We start from the raw sequence: 20,791 nt of genomic DNA on the forward strand, positions 1-20,791 counted from the left end.
GGCGGCGGCGACGTTGGTCTCCACCGGACAGAGACGTGGTGCCGGGCGGGTCGCTGAGGCGGGCACGATGGAGAAGCGCGGCCGCGGTATGAAGGTGCCCGGGACCCCGGCGGCTCAGCAGTCCCCGACGGGGCATCGGAGGGAGAGGCGGGCCAGCATGTTCGAGAAGGAGGCAGTGAGTGCTCGGGTGGGGCCTCCGGTTCCCAGGCCGGGCGGCTGGAGACTGGGCTTTCCCGCCGCGAAGCGGAAGCCGAGCTTGGCCGCCGGTCCCTCCCCAGGCCTCTGGGACTCCTCAGCTGGGCATGTCCCAAGGCCCCCGAGAGTGTGGGTGTCCGGACAGAAACACACGGCGCTAGGCTTCTTTTCACCTGTATTGTTGGCAGCATCGCCACGCCCCTTCTCCCCGCCGGGACTCCCAGCCCGCCCCGCCTTCACCTCCCTTTTTCGGAGCCCGTGGGCTTTGCCTGTACGCACACAGGTTCTTTGGTTAACCAATATTGTCCCAATTATGCCCAACCAGGCGTCCTCAAACTTTTTAAAGTGGGGGCCAGATCACGGTCCCTCAGAGAGCTGGAGGGCCGGACTATATGAACTACTAATTCCCACTGTAACACCTCGGCTGTGCTCACTGCCCAAAAAACCTGGCGGGCCGGATCAGACTCCTCTGCGGGCCGCAGTTTGAAGACGCCTGGTAGACTCAGTGGGACCAACGCAGGTGACAGGAGTCAGCAATCACGGCCTGGTGCTTCAATGTAGGCAGCTGAGCCGAGCCGGAACACAGGACACACAGACAGAATTAGTATGCAATCGCACAGGGATATTTACCGACTCCTAGTGGGTCCTGGGCTCCCGCAAAGGCTACCGGCGATGCACACTGAAGGACAGGCGACAAAGACAGAGACAGACAGGAGGCCGCAGGTGGTTCAGGCTCACACAGCAGAGCAGTCAGGGGCTTGTCTCTCGGACCTACGTGGAGTTCTCCTCTTATCGGGCAGGAGACCTCAACTGCAGCTGGTCCCGGGTTATATGGACCTTGGTAAACAAGTGTCCTCATCAGTGTGGGCCAGACGGTGTGCCTTATGCTGGGAGCAGAGCTTTTACATCGAGATACTTGGGTGTTAATTTTGGAAGTTACACAGAGTATTGGGGGGTTCCATACAGCAAATATTCCACACAATAATTATTTTATACATTAGAGGGGTTACATTATCATAACCCCTTCCCATCTGCCTCCCCTCTGAGATGCCGCAGACTGTTCATGATGTACTTAGTGCCATCCTGCAAACCAGAGGTGGTATGTCGGCCACAAATGAGTGTGTGAGCGAGCACTGTTTTCAAAAAGAATATCTGATACACCAAGCAGAACAAGTAGATATTTTCAGTTTTTTTAAAAAAAAACAGCAGTAGACTCAATATTTGAAGAATATACAGGAGAAAATACATGTAGTTGAAGATATTAGGCCCATTAAGTGATTGCCTAAAATGGATGAAAAAATGTTCAATTTTAGGGGTGATATAACACCGGGGTTTCTGTATGACCACATTCTGAAAACCATTATTGTAATCAAGACGCCATAATTTTTTACACTTGAACAGAGAAGTGTTTCCAAGAATACAAAGCTGTGTAGTGATAGAGCTGAGACTAGAACCCGTTGCAGCCCACTTGTCTTTTAATGGTTTCTTTTCACACCTCCTTTGTGGGAGTCAAGATGCAAAATCATTTTTAAGTCCTAATATATTTCAAGCAAAAAGAGAATCCTAAAAAAAAAAAAAAAAGTCACAGTAACAGTTCAGGTTCTAATGACAGCTCTCTGGTGTCTACGTTGTACCGAGGAAGGAACAAACTGACGGAAGAATAATAAGCCAAGTTCGCACGACTAAGAAAAACAGCAGAACAAGGCTAGAAGCCTTAACTTGTACTTTACATTTCATGCTCCCAGAAAGTGCTTTATTGCCTGGCAGTAAGTCTGATAACAGGTCACCAGCTAATAAAGATTTCTGTATTCTGAGGCAGACAAAGGTGCCTTTTATAATTTTACTGCCTACTAAATATCAGAATTGGTCTAGAGAAACGAGGAAGGCTGAATCCAAAAGGAGGAGATACTTATAGGTACTTGGGGTATATGGGCCAAAATCTGGAAATATGGGGACATGGACAAAAGCAGTTCTTAGTTATTTGATAAGGGTGTGATTGATCATAGCTGTCTTTAAAATCTAGCTTCTAGAGGTAAGAAATTTTGAATAGACCCATAATTGGGAAGAGACTAAGAAAGGATTCCACAAATGCTCACTACACTAAGTGGCCAGATTATTATGATCTCTGAACGCATAATAATCTGGCCACTCAGTGTAAATCCTATATAATAAAAGGCTAATATGCAAATTGTCCCCTGGACCAGGAGTTCAACCAGCAGGCAGACTGGCCAATCACCCATGTCCCCTCCACCTGGCCAGACTGGCTGGACCCCACCCATTCACGAATTCATGCACCAGGCCTCTAATACACACACACACCAAGTGGCCAGATTATTATGTGTTCAGAGGTCATAATAATCTGGCCACTCAGTGTATACCTGAAGACAATGAGTGTGTCAATGAGTCATTTATAACTTGCAGGTAGCTGATAATTCCTATGTTCTAAGCATAGGAAATACAGTAGGTTCTCCGTTTACATCAACAGATCTGTTCCTATGGAGCGACATAATGTGATTTTTTATTTTCTCCAAAGTCGGAACTTACCTATATAAGTACCTACATCCCTCACATGGAGCACATACACAGCAGTACTGAAATGAAACAGTAAAAAAAAATTTTAAAGGTAACAATTCCTGACCTTTACTTGTGGTAAATAAATAAAAAACAAAGCACATATGTGCAAAAATTATTTATGCAAGATAAATAAAAGTAAAATAACTAAAATTATAAGGAGCCAAGAAGAAAAATATTTCATAATCCCAGGTAAATAACAAAAGGTTTTCCTTACATACCTATCTCCTAGCCACTCAGTTGCCCTTTTTGGAGGACACTCTTGTTTCTAGTTATTTTGCATCTTATATGGTTATTCTTAATATATGCAGGCAAATTTGTGTTTATAGTTAAAAGATACCAGTATATGGTAGGCTAGCCAGATTGTGTGTGTGTGTGTGTGTGTGCGTGCGCGCGCGCGCACGTGCACATGTGCACAGCATATTTGTTTACAAAATTCGTAGCCAGGGGTGAATCAGTGATTCTAGGATTTAGTAATCACATTATCATACAAGTCTGTCATAACGGATTTCCAGCTTTGTGTCAGCCCTGTCCCATTCCACCAGGATTCTTAAATCTAAAATTTTATTTTACAATTTAAAAATAAACTCTCCCAGAGAGAGATTAAAAATGGAGGCGGTGCCAAAACCAGTTTGGCTCAGTGGCTAGAGCGTCGGTCTGCGGACTGAAAGGTCCCAGGTTCCATTCCGGACAAGGGCATGTACGTTGGTTGCGGGCACATCCCCAGGAGGAGGCAGCTGATCGATGATTCTCTCTCATCGATGTTTCTAGCTCTCTATCTCTCTCCCCTCCTCTCAGTAAAAAATCAATAATATAATGTGCAAGAGGCAGCTGATCGATGACTCTCTCTCATCCATGTTTCTAACTCTCTTATCTCTTTCCCTACCTCTCTGTACAAAATCAATAAAATATATATTTTTAAAAAGATATCTCAGCTGTGGGGGTTACCACTTAGAACTCTTGGATCCAATCCCCAAGTTGGGCCCCCTGCAGAGAGCAGCACAACTGAGAAGGGTACCCACATCTGGCTGTGAGAAGCAGTGGGGTTGCTTTCTGCCATGAAGTGACAACTGAAAACTCAGAGACCCTCTTACAGGGCCAATGCACAAAATTCCCTGTGGATCCACACACCTTATGCTCCAACAGAGGGAGGGCAGAGAGGACTGGAGCTGTGTGAGCAGAAGCCAGGATTGGGGGACTCAGGGGTAAGAGCTCAGAAGGCAGACAGCCCAGATTCCTGTGCTAAGTCATTCCCTCGCACAGTGTAGGGCTTCTTTCCCACACAGACATTTGCCTTGGGGGTGGGTGGGTAGACAGTTGACACACAGCAGACATATTGGAAAACACCTTGTCCTGAGGTCACTTAAGAGACTAAAAAAAATTATTAGCCTCCAGGCAGAAGAAACTCCCAACCTGATGAAAAAAACTCTCACCACACCTGAAAATAATTGCCTGGGGCCATTCAAGTCAGAATCCTATCAGTCTGTAGGCAGAGGTGGTCTCTGGAGGTTTTGAGCCTTTGATCTAATTAGTCAGAAACACTGACCTGTACTAGAAATTGAGAGGCATAGAGAATCTAATACATAGTCACAAACCCAAACAACCAAAATGAGAAAACCCACAAGTTAAAAGAACAAGAGAATTCTCCAGAAGAAGAGAAATGAAGCAGAGATAAACTTATCTAAAATAGAGTTCAGAATAATGATGGTCAAGTTGTTCCACAGCATGAAAAAAAGATATAATAACTATGAAAAAAAAGAACAGTTAGAAATAAAGAATGGCATAACACAAAGAACACATTGGAAAAGATACACAGCAGATTAGGGAAAGCTGAAGATCAAACCAGTGGATTAGAAGACAGGGCTGGGAAAAGCACTCAGAGAACCTCAAAGAAAAAAAAATGAGCCAGCTTAAGGGAGCTGTGAGACAATGTGAAACGTAACAATATTAGAATAGCAGAGGCAGAAAGGGAGGAAGGGATAGAGAACATATTTGAAGAAATAATGGCGGAAAATTTCCCTAACATGGTAAAGTGAAAATTCGTAAGTTCAGGAGGCACAGAGAATCCCAAGCAAGAAAAACCCAAACAGGACCACACCCAGACATGTAATTAAAATGCCAAAAATTAAAGACAGAATCTTAAAGGCAGCAAGAGAAAAGGAAACTGTTACTTACAAAGGAGCTCCCGTAAGGCTGACAACTGATTTCTCATCAGAAACTACAGGCCAAAAGGGATTGGCATGAAGTACTCAAGGTAATGGAAAGCAAGGATCTGAAATGAATGAAAACAAAAACATTACCCAACTATATTCTTTCTGCAAGAGACCCACTTCAGAACAAAAGATATACACACACATAAGAATAAAGGGATGGAGCCGAAACCGGTTTGGCTCAATGGATAGAGCGTCGGCTTGGGGACTGAAAGGTCCCGGGTTCAATTCCGGTCAAGGGCATGTATCTTGGTTTCGGGCATATCCCCAGTAGGGGGTGTGCAAGAGGCAGCTGATTGATGACTCTCTCTCATCGATGTTTCTAACTATCTCTCTCCCTTCTTTGTACAAAATCAATAAAATATATTTAAAAAAAAAAGAATAAAGGGATGGAGAAAAATTTTCTGTGCAAATGGAAAAGAGAGAAAACCTGGAGTAGCAATACTCATATCCAACAAAATAGACTTCAAAATTAAGGCCACCACAAGAGACAACAAAGGTCACTACATAACACTAAAGGGATCAATCTAACAAGAGGATATAATCCTGGTAAACATATATGTACCCAATATAGGAGCACCTAAATATATTTAAAAAAACAAAAAAACTTCTAGAGGACTTTAATACAGAGATTGACAACTTTATAACACCCCACTGACTTCACTAAATAGATTTTCCAGACAAATACTTAACAAGGAAACAGTGACTCTAAAGGACACACTGGATCAGATGTGTTTAATTGACATTTATAGAGCATTCACCCCAATGCAGCAGAATATACATTCTTTTCAAGTGCATATGGGTCATTCACAAAGATAGACCTCATGTTAGGACACAAAACAAGTCTCTACAAATTTAAGAAGATTGAAATAATACCAAGCATCTTCTCAGATCACAGTGGAATGAAATTAGAAAACAACTACAGTGAAAACACCCCAAAACATTAAAACACATGGAGGCTAAATAGCATGTTACTAAACAACTAGAGGCCTAGTACACGAAATTCGTGCACTTGGAGGATCCCTCAGCCTGACCTGCGCCCTCTTGCAGTCTGGGAGTCCTTAAGGGATGTTCCACTGATAGGAAGTGGGCCTAAGCCGGCAGTCAGACATCCCCCAAGTGGTCCTTAGCACTGCCACAGAGGCCGGAGAGGTTTCTGCCACTGCCACTGCACTTGCCAGCCATAAGCCCAGCTCAGGGCTTCTGGCTGAGCAGCACTCTCTGCCCCCTGGCGGTTAGTTCACATCATAGCGACCAGTTGTTCCACTGTTTGGTCGATTTGCATGTTAGCCTTTTATTATATAGGATGAATAGGTTATGAATGAGATCAAGAAAGAAAAAAATTTCATGGAAACAAATGAAAATGAACACACAACAACCCAAAATCTCTGGGACACAGCAAAAGCAGTTCTGAGAAGGAAGTTCATAACACTACAGTCATACCTCAAAAACAAACAAAAAATAAGAACCAGTGATAAACTAACCTTACAACTTAAAAGAACTAGAAACAAGAAAAGCCCAGAGTAAGTAGAAGGAAAAAATAATAAAGATTAGAGCAGAAATAAATAACATACAAAAACAATTTTAAAAAATCAATGAAACCAAGAGCTGATTCTTTGAAAGGATAAACAAAATTGATAAATCGTTAGCCAGACTCATCAAGAAATAGAGGAACCAAATAATAAAATCAGAAACAAAAGTGGAGAAATAACCACTGACACTATAGAAATACAAAGGATTGTAGGAAAATAGTATGAACAACCATATGCCAACAAGCTAGACAATGTGGATGAAATGGACAAATTCCTAGAAAAATACAGTCTCCTGAAACTGTATCAGGAGGAATCAGAAAACCTGTGTAGGTTTTAACAACAACTAATGGAAAAAAATAATAAAAAACAAAAAACTCCTAGCAAACAAAGCTCAGTTCTGGAGGGCTTCACAGGAGAGTTTTAGCAACATTCAAAGAACTAACACCTAGCCGAAACCGGTTTAGCTCAGTGGATAGAGCGTCAGTCTGCAGACTGAAAGTTCCCAGGTTCGATTACGGTCAAGGGCATGTACATTGGTTGCGGGCACATCCCCAGTAGGGGGTGTGCAGGAGGCAGCTGGTCGATGTTTCTCATCTATGTTTCTAGCTCTCTATCCCTCTCCTCTGTAAAAAATCAATAAAATATATTTAAAAACAAAAAAACTAACACCTATACTCCTCAAACTATTTTAAAAAAAACCCAAGAGGAAGGAACACTTCCAAAGCCTTTTTATGAGGCCAACATAATCCTAATTCTAAAACCAGATAAAGGCACTACAAATAAAGAGAATTACAGGCCAATATTCCTGATGAACATAGATGCTAAAATCCTCAATAAAATATTAGCAATCGCATCTAGCAATATGTTAAAAAGATCATACATTATGACCAAGTGGGATTTATTTCAGGGATGCAAGGCTGGTATAATATTTACAAATAAATGTGATACATCATGTAAATTAAAAGACAAAAATCACATGATCATATCAATAGATGTATAAACTGATGAATGGAATGGATCCAGAGACATGGAAGCATGGAACAGAGTGCAGAACCTCAGAGGGAAGGTGGGGGAGGGTGGGTGGGTAGGAAATAAACAAAGACCTTGTATGCATATACAAGGGGAAATGCTGGAGGGGGATTATTGGGGGGAAAGGGGACATTTGTAATACTTTCAACAATAAAGAATTATAAAACAAATAAATCCTGTCCTCCTATATAATAAAAGCCTAATATGCAAATTGTTCCCCGGGGTGGTGGTTCAACTAAGAGTTTTGACTGCCCACTATGATGTGCATTGACCACCAGGGGGCAGCATGAAACATGGCAGGCATCAGTGACAGTGCTGGCAGTGGGCAGCAGTGGAGGGGCTGCTGGCCCCAGTGGGCCCTGTCGAGAGTGGGACTGTGGCGGGATGGTGGATCAGGTGAGAGGGCAGTGCCAAGCCAAGGCGGGCGTGAGCCGGGGCTGATCACCCCACTGATTGCCCCACATATGGCAACCAATGGTGGCGGGCGGAGGGGGGGGTAAGGGGGGCAGCCCCTATTGATCACTCCGCAGGTGGGATGGTGGAGCAGGTGAGGGGGTGGCACCAGGCCAAGGTGGGGTGCCAGGCAGGGCTGTGGGGCTGTGAGGCTGGGGGAGCGAGCTGGGGCCCGATCTCTGCAGGCCACCCCAGGGAGCCCACTCTTGCACAAATTAGCAAAAAAAATTTTTTTTCAACTGATCTGAGCCACCTATTTGGAACAAAGCACCGGGCCTGTAGTAAATAACTACCTCTCCCCACCTCTTTCTTTCAGTATACACAGATTTTAAAAGAAAGGCTGAAAGAGTCATCTCATGATATTCTGTATGTAGAGCCTCCATTTGATGATTCCATTGCTGAGATAAATAAAGAATGGAAGAATTCTATGGCAAAATTTAGGTTTGCTAATACATATAGAATGGAGCCACTGAGAAAGTTCCAAGCTCATTCAGTAGAAACTAAAGTCCAGCAGATATTAACGGTAGGTTGATAAATATGTATGACATAATAACTTAGCTTTGGGGATTTGGTAAACTATATTCAGGTTTTTGGCAGTACAGTTACCCTTGTTTTGTTTTGTTTTTTTATAGCACTCAAGTGAGAATATGAAAGTACTTTGGGTCTGTAGTCAATAATCTTCACATTGCTGCTATGAGTTAAATGAAAGGGAACATGCTTTTATTTCGTTTAGCTCTTAATTATCCATAAACTGTCCCTCTGGTTCCATGTTTTGCCCATAATTGGAGGAATGAGTGAAAAAGAGCACTTTGGCTGTGTGTATTTGTGTGAAAAACTGGTTCCTGACTATGCTAAAACATCTTTTAAGTATAGACCATCTCCAGCTTAGGCATCCGTTATTTTCTTCCTTTAATTGACTGGAATATAAAGTTCATTAAAAACAGTTGTTTGAAACTCAGACACGTGATCCCAGGCTCATTCAAAAAAGTTTGTTAATTTTACAAAACTAACCCTGTAATAATATTACTACCAGTATTAACTCTACTAGTTTTGGTGTCTGAAGGCTACATTGTTCAGATGGGAGGAATTCCCTTCACCATCTTTTCTTGAAAAAGGACCAAATGACAACATTTTTTTTTTAAGTTTTTTTTTTTTTAATATTTTTTTAAATTGATTTTATACAGAGAGGAAGGGAGAGAGACAGAGAGCCAGAAACATCGATGAGAGAGAGTCATCGATCAGCTGCCTCCTGCACACCCCCCACCGGGGATATGCCCGCAACCAAGGTACATGCCCTTGACCGGAATCGAACCTGGGACCCTTCAGTCCCCAAGCCGACGCTCTATCCACTGAGCCAAACCAGTCCCGGCGACACATTTTTTATTATAGGAAACTCACTTGAGGCATCACCTTTTCTGAATCCCCTTTTCATCTGTGGTCTCTAGTTCTGGGCACCAGGCACCAGGACTTTCCTGATAAACAGATGCCCTTGGTGGCGTTCCACCCATCATTCCACTCCTTGTTTTAAAATTACCTCCCCCTCCAGGTTACAAGATGCATTCCTGTGGGAACCCTTAACATGACCCACGTGATTAGGGCCCACTCAGGGTCCGGTTTCTGGAGGAGGCCACACACTAAAATGAAGAGAGAGACTAGAAAAGAGTTAATTTGGGACAAATGGGGGGCCAGGCGGGAATCAACCTCTAGTGGGAAGACTCTAGGCTCTGGCCTTGCTATCGCTTTTATTGAGGCTGCTATGGGATACACCCAGTACCCTTAAGCAGCTTTGGGAAACACTCATAGCCCTTAGGCAGATAATAAGCAGATTATCACATCAGTAAGGATTGACATGATTACAAGAAGGGAAAGTTGCCTCAGTTACTATTGTCTCAATTAGATAGGGTGTGGTTGGCTCTGACCTTTCAGAGCTTCAAGGTTGACCAGCCTCTATTAGTGAGACAATAATTGGTTTCCGGCACATTCCTTCAGTGACAGCTGATCTGAGCTACCTATTTGGAACAAAGCATAGGTTTAATTTGGTTTGTATAAATGATTAATAACTTTAAATTTTAAATTAATTAGCTTTTATTAATACAGAAGAATAGTTAGGTGACTCTCCAGTTTCTCTACACAGTATAAATATATTTCTAAATGGAACTAATAATTGTCAGATGATACTTGATGAAGTTTTGGCTCATGACTTCAGGAAATAAATTCAACTCAATTTTAACACAATAAATTAACTATTGATTACCTTCTTTACTGATCTAAACACTAATAGCAAGCATTTGTGATGTGAGAGTGTACATTCTGGTGTGTCACTCAGTTCTACCACATAGACTGAGTTCAAATTTATTGAATACTAGAGGCCCGATGCATGAAATTCGTGCACGGGTGGGGTGTCCTTCAGCCTGGCCTGCACCCTCTCCAATCTGGGACATCCCTCTCACAATCCGGTACCACTGGCTCCAAACCACTCACCTGCCTGCCAGCCTGGTTGCCCCCTAATCACTCCCCTGCTGGCCCGATTGCCCCCAGCTGGCCTTCCCTGCCAGCCTGATCACCCACAACTGCCCTCCCCTGCCAGCCTGCGCGTGGCCATCTTGTGGTGACCATTTTGTGACAGTGTGGTGCATGCGGACCATCTAAGCTTTTATTATTATAGGTAGTAGGATTTCAAATCATATTTAATTTGATAATTTATAGAGTTTCATTGGGCTTGATGAGGCCTAGAAGAGCTTATTGGGGATGTAGGTGGATGACTGGGGTCATGAAGAGGTCAGGGATTTCCCTGGAGTTCAGGGAACACTGAATGTAGTTCTAGACACAGAAATAGTATATATTGATGGAGCTTGTGGGTATTTTTATATAGGGAGTGTTTATTTATTTAAGAGCCCTTAGGTAGAGAAAACGTGGGGTATGTTATAAAGATTCAGAAAAGAGAGTGGTGGTTGCTAAGTGTCCACAAGTTAGAGCCACAGCCAATCACCTGAGGGAAATCAACGCTTCTAAACTCCATTTTAGACCAGAGCATTCTAGAAGGAAACCAAAACAACAGGAAAGAGCTAGTTCTTTGGTTTTACATGCCTATATATTAGCTAGGAGACCATTTATTATCACTCAGAACCCAGAACATTGGTTAATGTATCTTTGGTCCCAGTCAGCCAGTCAGAGGCATATGCTGTCTGCTCCCTAGGTTAGGGGTGTCGAACTCAATCAGAGAAGGGGCCAAAATCTAAAATCCAGCCTAAATCGCGGGCCGAATGGTTTACTGAACAGTCATAAACTGTCATTGTGATGGAAACGCAGCGGAGTGCAGTGATGACAGCGCGGTGCAGGCCACATTGCAAGGCCTGGCGGGACGGATTTGGCCCGCGGGCCTTGTGTTTGACACATGTGCCCTAGGTGGTCCAGGCCTGCTGATGGTTTGGAGGGCAGTGCAGTGCTTCATGGCCCACACCTGTCACTGCCCTCACCGCAGTGTGCTAGCTAATTCATTAAGCACGCTGAGAAACCTGATTTCCTTGGCTTTTTCTTGGCCACAGGAAAAACTCCACCGAGTGGGAAGCATAGGAAGAGGTTGGGAAGAACTGGGCTTTAGCCAAAGGAGATGGAAGAGGGAGACAGGAAAGGCCCAGTGCAGCTCTGGACCAGGGAAACCCACATCTGAGCTTTAGCAAGTATGTGCACTTTAAGAAGTTGGCTTCCTCTACCGAAGAATTCCCAAAAGCTTTCCTTTAAAACTCTTCCTCCCCCCCCCCCCCCCCGTGTCTCCCCAATTGTCTGTAACACAGGGAAACTTACATCTTAACCGAGAGGAATTGAACAGAATTAAAAAACCAAAATAAGTTTTCTTCAAAATTGTGATTGAAATAAATTGGTAAGCATGACATGCATTAAATATTTGTTTTCAAAGTTATATGTATTATTTAGACATGTTTTTTACTTGAATTTTTATTTAGAAAATATTTAGTTTGAAAATTAAGGTCTATTTTTTAATTTTTTAAAGGACACTCTTAAAGAAGTCAAATATGATGATAAACTCTTCTCTCGCTTGTCGCTTGAATTATCAGACCTCATATTGTCAGCAGTCAAAGACTTTGCATACCAACGTTATAAATTGATTATAAAGGTATTATTTATTCAAAAGTCTGGTCAGGCAATAAATGTGAGTACCATTTTATCAGTTCCAACTATGAAGTCTGTCCTTTAGTCTTTCCTCACTCAGCCCTGTGCTGGCTCCAGGGCATATCAGGCCCTGGGGTGCCAGGGAATGAAAGAATAATGTGTTAAATTTATGTTCTTTCACTGTAATTATTGGAAAGATACTTAGAAATGACAATTTTCTATTGATAGGCATTAATGAGTGTTAGATATTGAAGAATTTACAGAGAATTATAAGGAATGACTAATTCTCAAAGAGTTCTTACTCTAGTCAAGGAAATAAAAAAAAACACAGCTTAGCGTCTGAGAAAAAAAATAATGCAGATAGTGTAACAGCCTCGGTTTGGGAGTCAGATTGGGTTGGATATGAATCCTGGCAGAAGCACTCACTGCTGAGGCCTGGGCATAGTTTTTTGTATAAAATCAAGATCATAAAGTCCACTTGCTGGAATAATTGTGAGGACTAAGTGAGATTAACTGTATTCAAATCCTTAACATTTTCTCCAGCACAGAGTCCTCAATAAACAGCGGCATTATCATTATTTACAAATAAAAATGCAAACCCACTAGGCCATGTAATTATGTGAAGTTGGGTACGGTTTGCAAGGCTTCCTCGAGGAGAGAGCTGCCCGAGGAAGCCTGGGGAGGAGAACCTGTCTGGCTGAGGGAGGCTGACTACACGACAGGCAGCAAGACAGAGATGGCTCCGGGGAGAAGAGAATGGCCACCCGTGCTGTTAAACACCTAAGGATTGGAAGGCAGCTATGCTCACCACTGTACCACCAACGCGGACTAAACACCTAAGGATTGGGCAACTTCTAGACGGTCCTAAGTGCTCGGTAGAGAAGATTAGGGCGGGAGGTGAGCTAGAGTGACAGTGACTAAATGGGACTGTCTAGAGACAGGGAAGACCCTGATGTCTCAACAACAGGAAGAAACCAGCGGTGCCACGGGTCAGGGAGAGCTGCCAGCAGAGAAAACGTGGTGAGCAGAGGTGCCGGGCAGGCCAAACGCAGTATGCTCGAATAACCCACTGTGGCTGTGGGATTTCAGGAGCTCCACACATCACCCCAGAACTCAGCAGTTTAAAACAGCAGCTATGTATGTGCTCATCAGTCCGTGTGGCAGTTCAGCCTGGATGGGCCCTTTGTTTTTCTGCTGACTCACTGAGGTGCCTACAGCCACCTGGTCACTCCGCTGGACCTGGAGGTCCAGTGGGCCTCAGCCATGTGTCTGATGGTTGGTGCTGGCTGTTGGCTGAGGCATCTGGTTCTCCTGCACGTGAGCCATCCTCCTCCAGTGGACTGATGGGCTCCTGTTCATGGGGGTCTCCTCACAACGTTCTGAGAAGGCGAGAGCAGAAGACCTCTTAAGGCCTGACTTGGGAGTGGCACAGTGTCACATTCTTTTGCTCAAAGCAAGTTCCCATAACAGTGCATATACAAGGGGGAAATAGACTCAACCTCTCGATGGGAGAAGCCAAGAGGATCTGTGGCCATTTCAGATGCACGGCAGAAAATTAGGCTGTAGTCAGATCACACGTGGCTTTGTAAGCAAAGCACAGGAGTTAGCATTTCTCTCACAGCCATTTGTATAATCAGTGCCATTTCTTCATTTTGAGACAAGGTCCTAACAAATTCCCCGTTGAAAATCTCTTAAGGGTGGGAGGGGTAATTCCTTAAGATGGATTATAACACAGATAGTAGCACTGTACACTGAGCTGCTAGACCAAACCGCCGAGGGGCCCCTGCTCCTTCCCGGACATCCTGCTAGGACGGGCGTCTGCGTTAGACAAGGACCAGCTGTGTGTGTGTGTGTGTGTGTGTGTGTGTGTGTGTGTGTGTGTGAGAGAGAGAGAGAGAGAGAAGCTGGACCTGGGGAGGTTCACTGTCAGTCTCCTCAGGAAAGGGGCCATTGGACCAAGTATGTGTTACATGAGCAACTCGCTAACATACCCATGTGTCTTTAAAGAAATCAGACTTGTGTGGGTTTTAAAATTACTTAACATTAAAAAATTAACTTTATTTAATAATGTCTCTAGGTGGCCAGTCGGTGGATCTGGGATGCTGCCTGGGACACCTGGGTTGCAGCTAAACATGAAACAGAAACTTACGTGGCCTTGGCCTTGGTGTTTGGTCTTTACTGTGAATAACTTGTGACATGTCTGAACAACGTTTACTTCTCAGCTCCTCAAATACATGAAGTTTATAGATTTGTAAACCTCAGTAGTATTGATTAGCCATATTTTTATCTCCAATTGGAGCATGTAATTGCATTAACAACAAACAAGTAAAAGCTGGATTTTTCTTAACTTCATACTTGTACTTACCATATTTATTAACACTATTACCTCAAAATATAAAATACTGGAACATATGAATGCTTATAGTAGATTAGAGGCCTCGTGCACAAAATTCATGCACTTGGCAGGGAAGGCGATCCCTTAGCCCAGCCTATGCCCTCTCAGTCTGGGACCCCCCGGGGGATGACTGCCTTCAGTGCAGGGAGGAGGGGATATCAGGCCTCAGCTGACAGTCAGACATCCCTCTCGCAGTCGCAGCTCTGGCAGTTCAGGACCCCTCGCTCCTTACCGCCTGCCTGCAGTAGAGACAGGAGAAGCTCCGGCCAACGCCGCTGCACTCGCCAGCCGAGAGCCCAGCTTCTGGCTGAGCGGCACTCCCCCTGTGGGAGGGCACTGACCACCAGGGGCAGCTCCTGCATTGAGCATGTGCTCCCTGATGGTCAGTGCACGTCATAGCAACCAGTTCCACTATTCGGTTGATTTGCATATTAGGGTTTTATTATATAGGATAGGATTATAATATGGGAATATTATTCTTAGATTTAAAAAAATTATAATTGACTATAGGAAATTAGGACACAACCATGTAAAGTATCAAATTAAATAAATGTTAAGGTAAATTTTAGAAAATTTCTAAAGGCAGATTATTTTAAATGGCATTTTACTGCAGTATATGCATTCTTTTGAAGGGAATTACCAAGTTTTAAAGAAAAACATTGATATATTTCATACTTCGCTAATGAATGACTCCTTCCCAATCAGAATGCTTACAATTGTGTGTTCTTTCTGTCTGTTAGGAAAGGCAAAGCTGGCCAGGCAGAAGGTATTTGAGTTGACAGCCTTGTAGCTACAATTGTATGTAATTGGGTTAGGCTCTCTTTAGATGCCAGAACAAAACAAAAAAAACTAATATAACTGTGTGTTTTTAAAAAATACGTTTCTATTGATTTTTTTTGAGAGAGAGGAGGGGAGAGGGATAGAGAGATAAAAACATCGATGAGACAGAAACATCATTGATTGAGTGCCCTGCCCCCTGTTGGGGATGGAGCCCACAACCCTGGACATGTGCCCTGACTGGGATTCAAACCAGTGACCTCCTGGTTCCTGGGTCAATGCTCAACCACTGAGCCACACTGACTGGGCTAATATAATTGTGTGGGGTTTTTTTGGTTTGTTTTTTTAAAGAGGAAACTTACACATCCCAGGCATTTGATCAGGATCCATGTTCTTTCTGTCTTTGTACTCTCCCCTCAAGCTTCTGTGTGCATTTGTTTAAGCTGATAGAAGTTAATCAGGTTCTCATAACTAGACGACACAATTCCCTACCTGGGGCTGCAGCTGGAACCCCTCTTCCCTGACGCATGTGGCCACGTGAAAGGAGTGGCTGTAATTGAACATCAGAGCTCCTGGAACAAGGAAAGAATGGGTGGGCTTGGGGAAGGCAACTGATCATGTCTAAGACAGTTCATGCAATTTCATGGTTACAGTCACGATGCTGTGATGGTGTCCTATCCTATATAACCTTATATAATAAAGGCTAATATGCAAATTGTCCCCTCGACCAGGAGTTGGACCAGGAGAAGGGGCCAACCCACCAACTGCCCACAACCCCCCCCCCCCCCGCTGGCCCCATCAGCCCCTATTGGGGGGCAGGCCAGCCAGACCCCACCTATGCACTAATTCGTGCACCGGGCCTCTAGTAAGATTATAATGGAGCCAAACACTTCCTGTCACCCGGTGACATGGTAGTGATTACAGCGTTGCAGTGCAGCACTTCTCGGCTGCCCACAGCACCCAGTGCAGTGACACGCCGCACAGGCTTATGGCCAGGAGCAGCAGGCTGTGGCATGTGGCCCAGTGTGCAGGAGGCCCTGAGGTCTGCACCTGGTGTGTGCACAACAATAAAACCACCTAGTGACCCATTTCTCAGAGCACATCCCGGTCCTTAAGCACCACATGACTGTGCGGGCAGACCTTGGAGATGCTGCTGGTTTGGTCCCTGACCACCGCAATAAAGCAGGTACCGCAATGAAGCAAGTCATGTGGATTTCTTATTTCCCAGTGTATATAACTGTTATATTTACACTATACTGTAGTCTGTTAAGTGTGCAATAACATTGTTTTTTTTTAAATAAACAACAATTTACATACTTAAATAATACTTAATTGCTAAGAAGATGCTGACCATGATCTGAGCCTTCAGCAAGTTGTAATCATTTGCTGGTAGAAGGTTTTGCTTCAATGTGGATGAAATATCTACAAAGCACAGTAAAGCAAAGTGCACGAAGAGAAAGTATGCCTGTAATCAGAACTCGAACATCATGTCAGACTTACAGGACAGTAAAAAAGACCCATTAGCTGAGTAATCTATAAATAGGAAGACAAGACAGTAGAGGGGTCTTCTTTTTACTTATGTATTACTAAGACTTGGTTAACCCAGGACTCACAGTTCCGTACCACACAGCTTAAACATGAAAGCTGTAGCTCAAAGAATCTTCAAAACAGGAGCTCCCCGCTGCTAACTTCCACAGAGAAAATTGGAAATAACAAACCTGTGACATAGTACATGGTAAGCAATGTGCCTTCCTGATGAACTTGTCAGGATAAATGAGTTGTAAGATATACTGCCTGGTATTTGAGTTGACTACCTTGTAGCTATAATTGTATGTAAAATGAGAATCACACCTTATTCTTAAGGTTAGTACTGTCTGTGAATTGTAGGTTATATATCATCAAGAACTTGTGCCCATACTTAGCATGGCCCGAGCATGCTGAGTCTTCTGTTACCTGTCATCATTCAGTTTAACATGCCAGAGTCACGTTAGCTCTGCTCTTCCTCTTGCCCTTCTCCCAAGCCCATATATATTTACTTGTTAAAGTCTATAGATGCTGTATTTTTTTTTAAGAGACTCAGAATTAGTCACTATGAAAATCTGAACATACCTAACCTGACGCACCACGTCTCAATGCTCCTTACAGAACTCTGTTCCCACTCCTCTAGATGTATTTTGAGTTACTTTCTGGCCTTTTCCCTGAGAGTCCCACTGCAGCGTCTCAAGTGAAAGCTGTTTTTCCTCTCAGGTCCTGATGCCTCAGAGTCAAGAGGTAGGACAGGCAGCCCCTCAGCTCCCGGAAACGTGTGCTGTCTGGATGCACGGTGCTTTACCTCTGGGTCACGGCAGCCTGCAGTCCCTGCTAGTTCCTTCTCGTCACTGAAGACTCAAGCTACGATCACAAGCTTCCCCTCCACACAGCTCCTGCCCCCGTTGTGACATCAGTATCCAGGCAGGTAATCATCTCCGCAGTCCTCACTGTGCATGGTTCTGATGTGTACAAGGTCTAGTTACCACAGTATTAGACCAATATCGGCAGTCCCCTAACAACTGGGTTCAGACTTCAGCTACCAGAGGATATTGGCTGTAATTTCAGAAAGAATCAGCTCCACCGCTTGCTCCTCAGTCCACATGCCACTGTGCAAGGAGCAGATGGCGTCAGGATCCCATTTTCAGTCTGTCCGTCACGGTCACTGCACATCTTCGCTCCGCTCTGCACCTGCAGCCACTAGCTCTCCGCCTGTTACCAGGATGGGCTGTGCTTCCCCATCAGAGGCTTCTTGCCTTCTGGCCTTCTCAAGGGCTGCTTCCCAGCAGCCCTCACCTCTTTCCAGTATCATGGTTTCTCACCCTCCTGCCGAGTCATTCTTGGCAGCATGCAAACCGGCTCTAGATTCTCCTGTCTTCAAAACGACCACCCAGCTGACCTTTTTCTTTATTGCTCTTTCCAATCAAGCTTCTCTCCCCGCTTGGATCCAATTGCTGGCAGCCTATTTCTTCTCAATTGACTTCAGCCTGGCTTCTGAAACTGCCACTGCATCGAAACAGCCCAAAACCATCGAGATTTCTGATTGTCCTTAAATGCTGAGTAGAACGGACATTTATCTGTCCTCTTCTAACTCAGCTTCTCAACTGACAGGCTGACCATGCCCTCTTTCTGAAAGACTGCAGTGCTTGACACTTAGTTTCCTTCCTTCTCCATCTGGTCTCAGGCCTTCTCACCCGTGTCTGCATATCCTACGTGGGCTCATACAGTTGTGTGGCCTTTTCACTTCAACACTGTATTGTTAGTGCCCAACTCAGGTCTAACTTAATAAATAGTAAGGCAGTATATCCCCGTCACCTAACATAGTCCTTAGTTCATAGTTGATTTCCATAAAATATTTGTGAAGTGATCGAATGGGCGTTATTATTCCGAGGCAGTGGAGGGCCTGAGTTAAATAACTTACAACTGTAACACCAGAGTGGCACACTGGCGTTCAAACTAAAACCTTAACTTCACACCATCCTGCCTCTCTGCGCAGTGTATCCCTAACTCCTAGAAGCTTCCTTCATTTAGCCTATTCTCAAGCCAAACTGGAATGATTGACGAACCTGAATATGCCTGTTTTCCCACTTCTGAGTCTTTTGGGGCTTGAAATCCTACTTCCACGCCCAGTAGTACTTTTATCTGTAGTTGTCCTGCTGCTCTTTTACTTTTCACATTCCGTATCAACCTTAAATATTTTTAGTCCAGTAAGAATTTTCTTCCACCTAAACTGCCTTTACATATAATTGCATATTTATATTCTTTCAGCATTGAAAATACCTATGGGCTGGGATTGTAATCTACATAGTATTAATATTCTGCCTCGGAAGGCTGAATCAGTGTTTGTTGACTTGGAATGAAGAGTTTTAAGTGTGTATTTGACTAGAGGCATTTCCCAAGGAAGAAGAGTAGAACCAAAACCTGAATATATCACAATATTTATAGACATAAGATTAAACACTCTCTCGCCCTCTCTCTATACTAATATATATATATATGTGTGTGTGTGTGTGTGTGTGTGTGTGTATTAAGCTCTATCCAAAGGATCTGACTGAGGGCTTTTTTCATGTAAGAGAATTTGGGGAAAAGGTTTTGTTGCTTCTTGGCGGATTTAGACAGATCTATTTTCTTCTGTGGGTTTGTGGATGCTGAGAAGACACCTCTGAAGGACTCCTGGTGTCTAACTGGGCTCAAGTTTTAAAAAACAAGAGTTCAGCAGCCTTTTCTGCACAGGCACTTCTCATGCAAACCATGCATCAGAGAGAACCCTGCACAAAACTGCCCGCCTGCACGGTGTTCCTGTGCCTGAGCTAGCCCTTAGGAAGTTCCTGGAATCCTATTTCAACCAACAGGACTGAAGCTTTCCTCATCCAATCGGAACTTCCCATCTATATCTCTGCCCACCCCATCAGCATCTTCACAAAGCAACTTTATTGTGACCAATCAGGACAGTGCCTTTTGGCCCAATCAAACTTCGGATTTAGAGCAGCCGTTTGCATGAGAACAGACCAATGAGGGACCGGGTCAGAGACTAGTTTCTAAGGCAGCTCCCCTCTGGCTGGTAGGCACTTTCCCTTTCCACAGAAGACTGCTTTTCTGTTGGAGATGAAACACCAAAGACATCATTGCAGAGCCAGTGCCTGGAGCTCCTGATAGCAGTGCCGCTTCACACTGTGCCATCTCATCACTGAGCTGAGACACTACCAAGCTGTGCCACAGCCCAGCGTTATCATAACTGAGCTGTTTGCACGGAACTAAGTTTCCTTCCTCACTGCACCCCAAATTGGGGATTCCTGTTGGTGTTGCATTGACACCGACTGTCAGGATCGTGATAGGGAAATGAGCTAGTCTGACTGAGAAAGCAAAGTCTACACTAGTTGCAAATTGTGAGTCTAAAGTTGCTGTTGATGCCCCAAAGCAAGTCACACACGTTCTAACATGAAGTGTGTGCTGAAGGTGAACTTTAAACGCGTTTCCGACACCCTGGTCATTTTATCACAGCTGTATGCCCTGTCAAAGTTCTTGAGGTTTGTTTTTTTACACTGAAGTCCCAGAAGTGACCAAGTGAAGCCTAAGAAGCTGGGTTAATTCAATCCAATAAAACAACTCCCATTTTCTTGACGCATTTCATGGGCCTATCATGTCCTGTGGTCTGAAGCGTCCCAATATGTATAAAAAGCCAGGGCCCTCACAGATGGAATGACTAAACGGTAACAGTAACAGCCACACAGCAGCTGCGTGGGGCGGCCAGGCCAGCAGGGTGATTAGTGAGGAACAACCAAAGGATTGACCAGCAGGCTGCGTGGGGTGACCAGGTCAGCAAGGGGGGCAGTTAGGGGCAATCAGGCCAGTGGGAGAGGAGGGGAGGATGGTCGGGGGGGGGCAGTTGGAGGCAATCAGGCTGGCAGGCAGTGGCAGTTAGGGGTGATCAGGCTGGTGGGGAAGGCAGTTAGGGGCGATCAGGTAGGCAGGCA

The 20,791-nt window shown here is 44.2% G+C and overlaps 1 protein-coding gene across 3 annotated transcripts; it reads left to right on the top strand.

The window, feature by feature from the left end:
* The first annotated feature begins 43 nt into the window (after positions 1-43).
* On the top strand, positions 44-17,740 carry DYNLT2 (dynein light chain Tctex-type 2). 3 transcript variants are annotated; one of them, XM_036425536.2, is made up of 4 exons: positions 44-175; positions 8,307-8,513; positions 12,000-12,158; positions 14,196-14,570. In XM_036425536.2, exons 1-4 carry the CDS (start codon positions 68-70, stop codon positions 14,304-14,306), a joined length of 585 nt encoding a protein of 194 aa, XP_036281429.1. In that variant the 5' UTR covers positions 44-67; the 3' UTR covers positions 14,307-14,570. The 3 variants fall into 3 exon arrangements, with proteins under 3 accessions (XP_036281429.1, XP_036281431.1, XP_036281432.1); XM_036425538.2 differs by lacking the exons at positions 12,000-12,158; positions 14,196-14,570 and adding an exon at positions 17,538-17,740; XM_036425539.2 differs by lacking the exon at positions 12,000-12,158 and having other exon boundaries at positions 14,196-14,567.
* The last annotated feature ends 3,051 nt before the right edge of the window (positions 17,741-20,791 follow it).

This window comes from Pipistrellus kuhlii, unplaced genomic scaffold (genome assembly GCF_014108245.1).
Source record: "Pipistrellus kuhlii isolate mPipKuh1 unplaced genomic scaffold, mPipKuh1.p scaffold_m20_p_82, whole genome shotgun sequence".
In the NCBI taxonomy this organism is placed as follows: Eukaryota; Metazoa; Chordata; class Mammalia; order Chiroptera; family Vespertilionidae; genus Pipistrellus; species Pipistrellus kuhlii.

Coding starts and splice junctions, on each gene's coding strand:
- DYNLT2 (XM_036425536.2), top strand. CDS start 68: ATGGAGAAGCGCGGCCGCGGTATGAAGGTGCCCGGGACCCCGGCGGCT. Junction 176..8,306: donor GCATGTTCGAGAAGGAGGCA/GTGAGTGCTCGG, acceptor TCTTTCTTTCAG/TATACACAGATTTTAAAAGA. Junction 8,514..11,999: donor AAGTCCAGCAGATATTAACG/GTAGGTTGATAA, acceptor AATTTTTTAAAG/GACACTCTTAAAGAAGTCAA.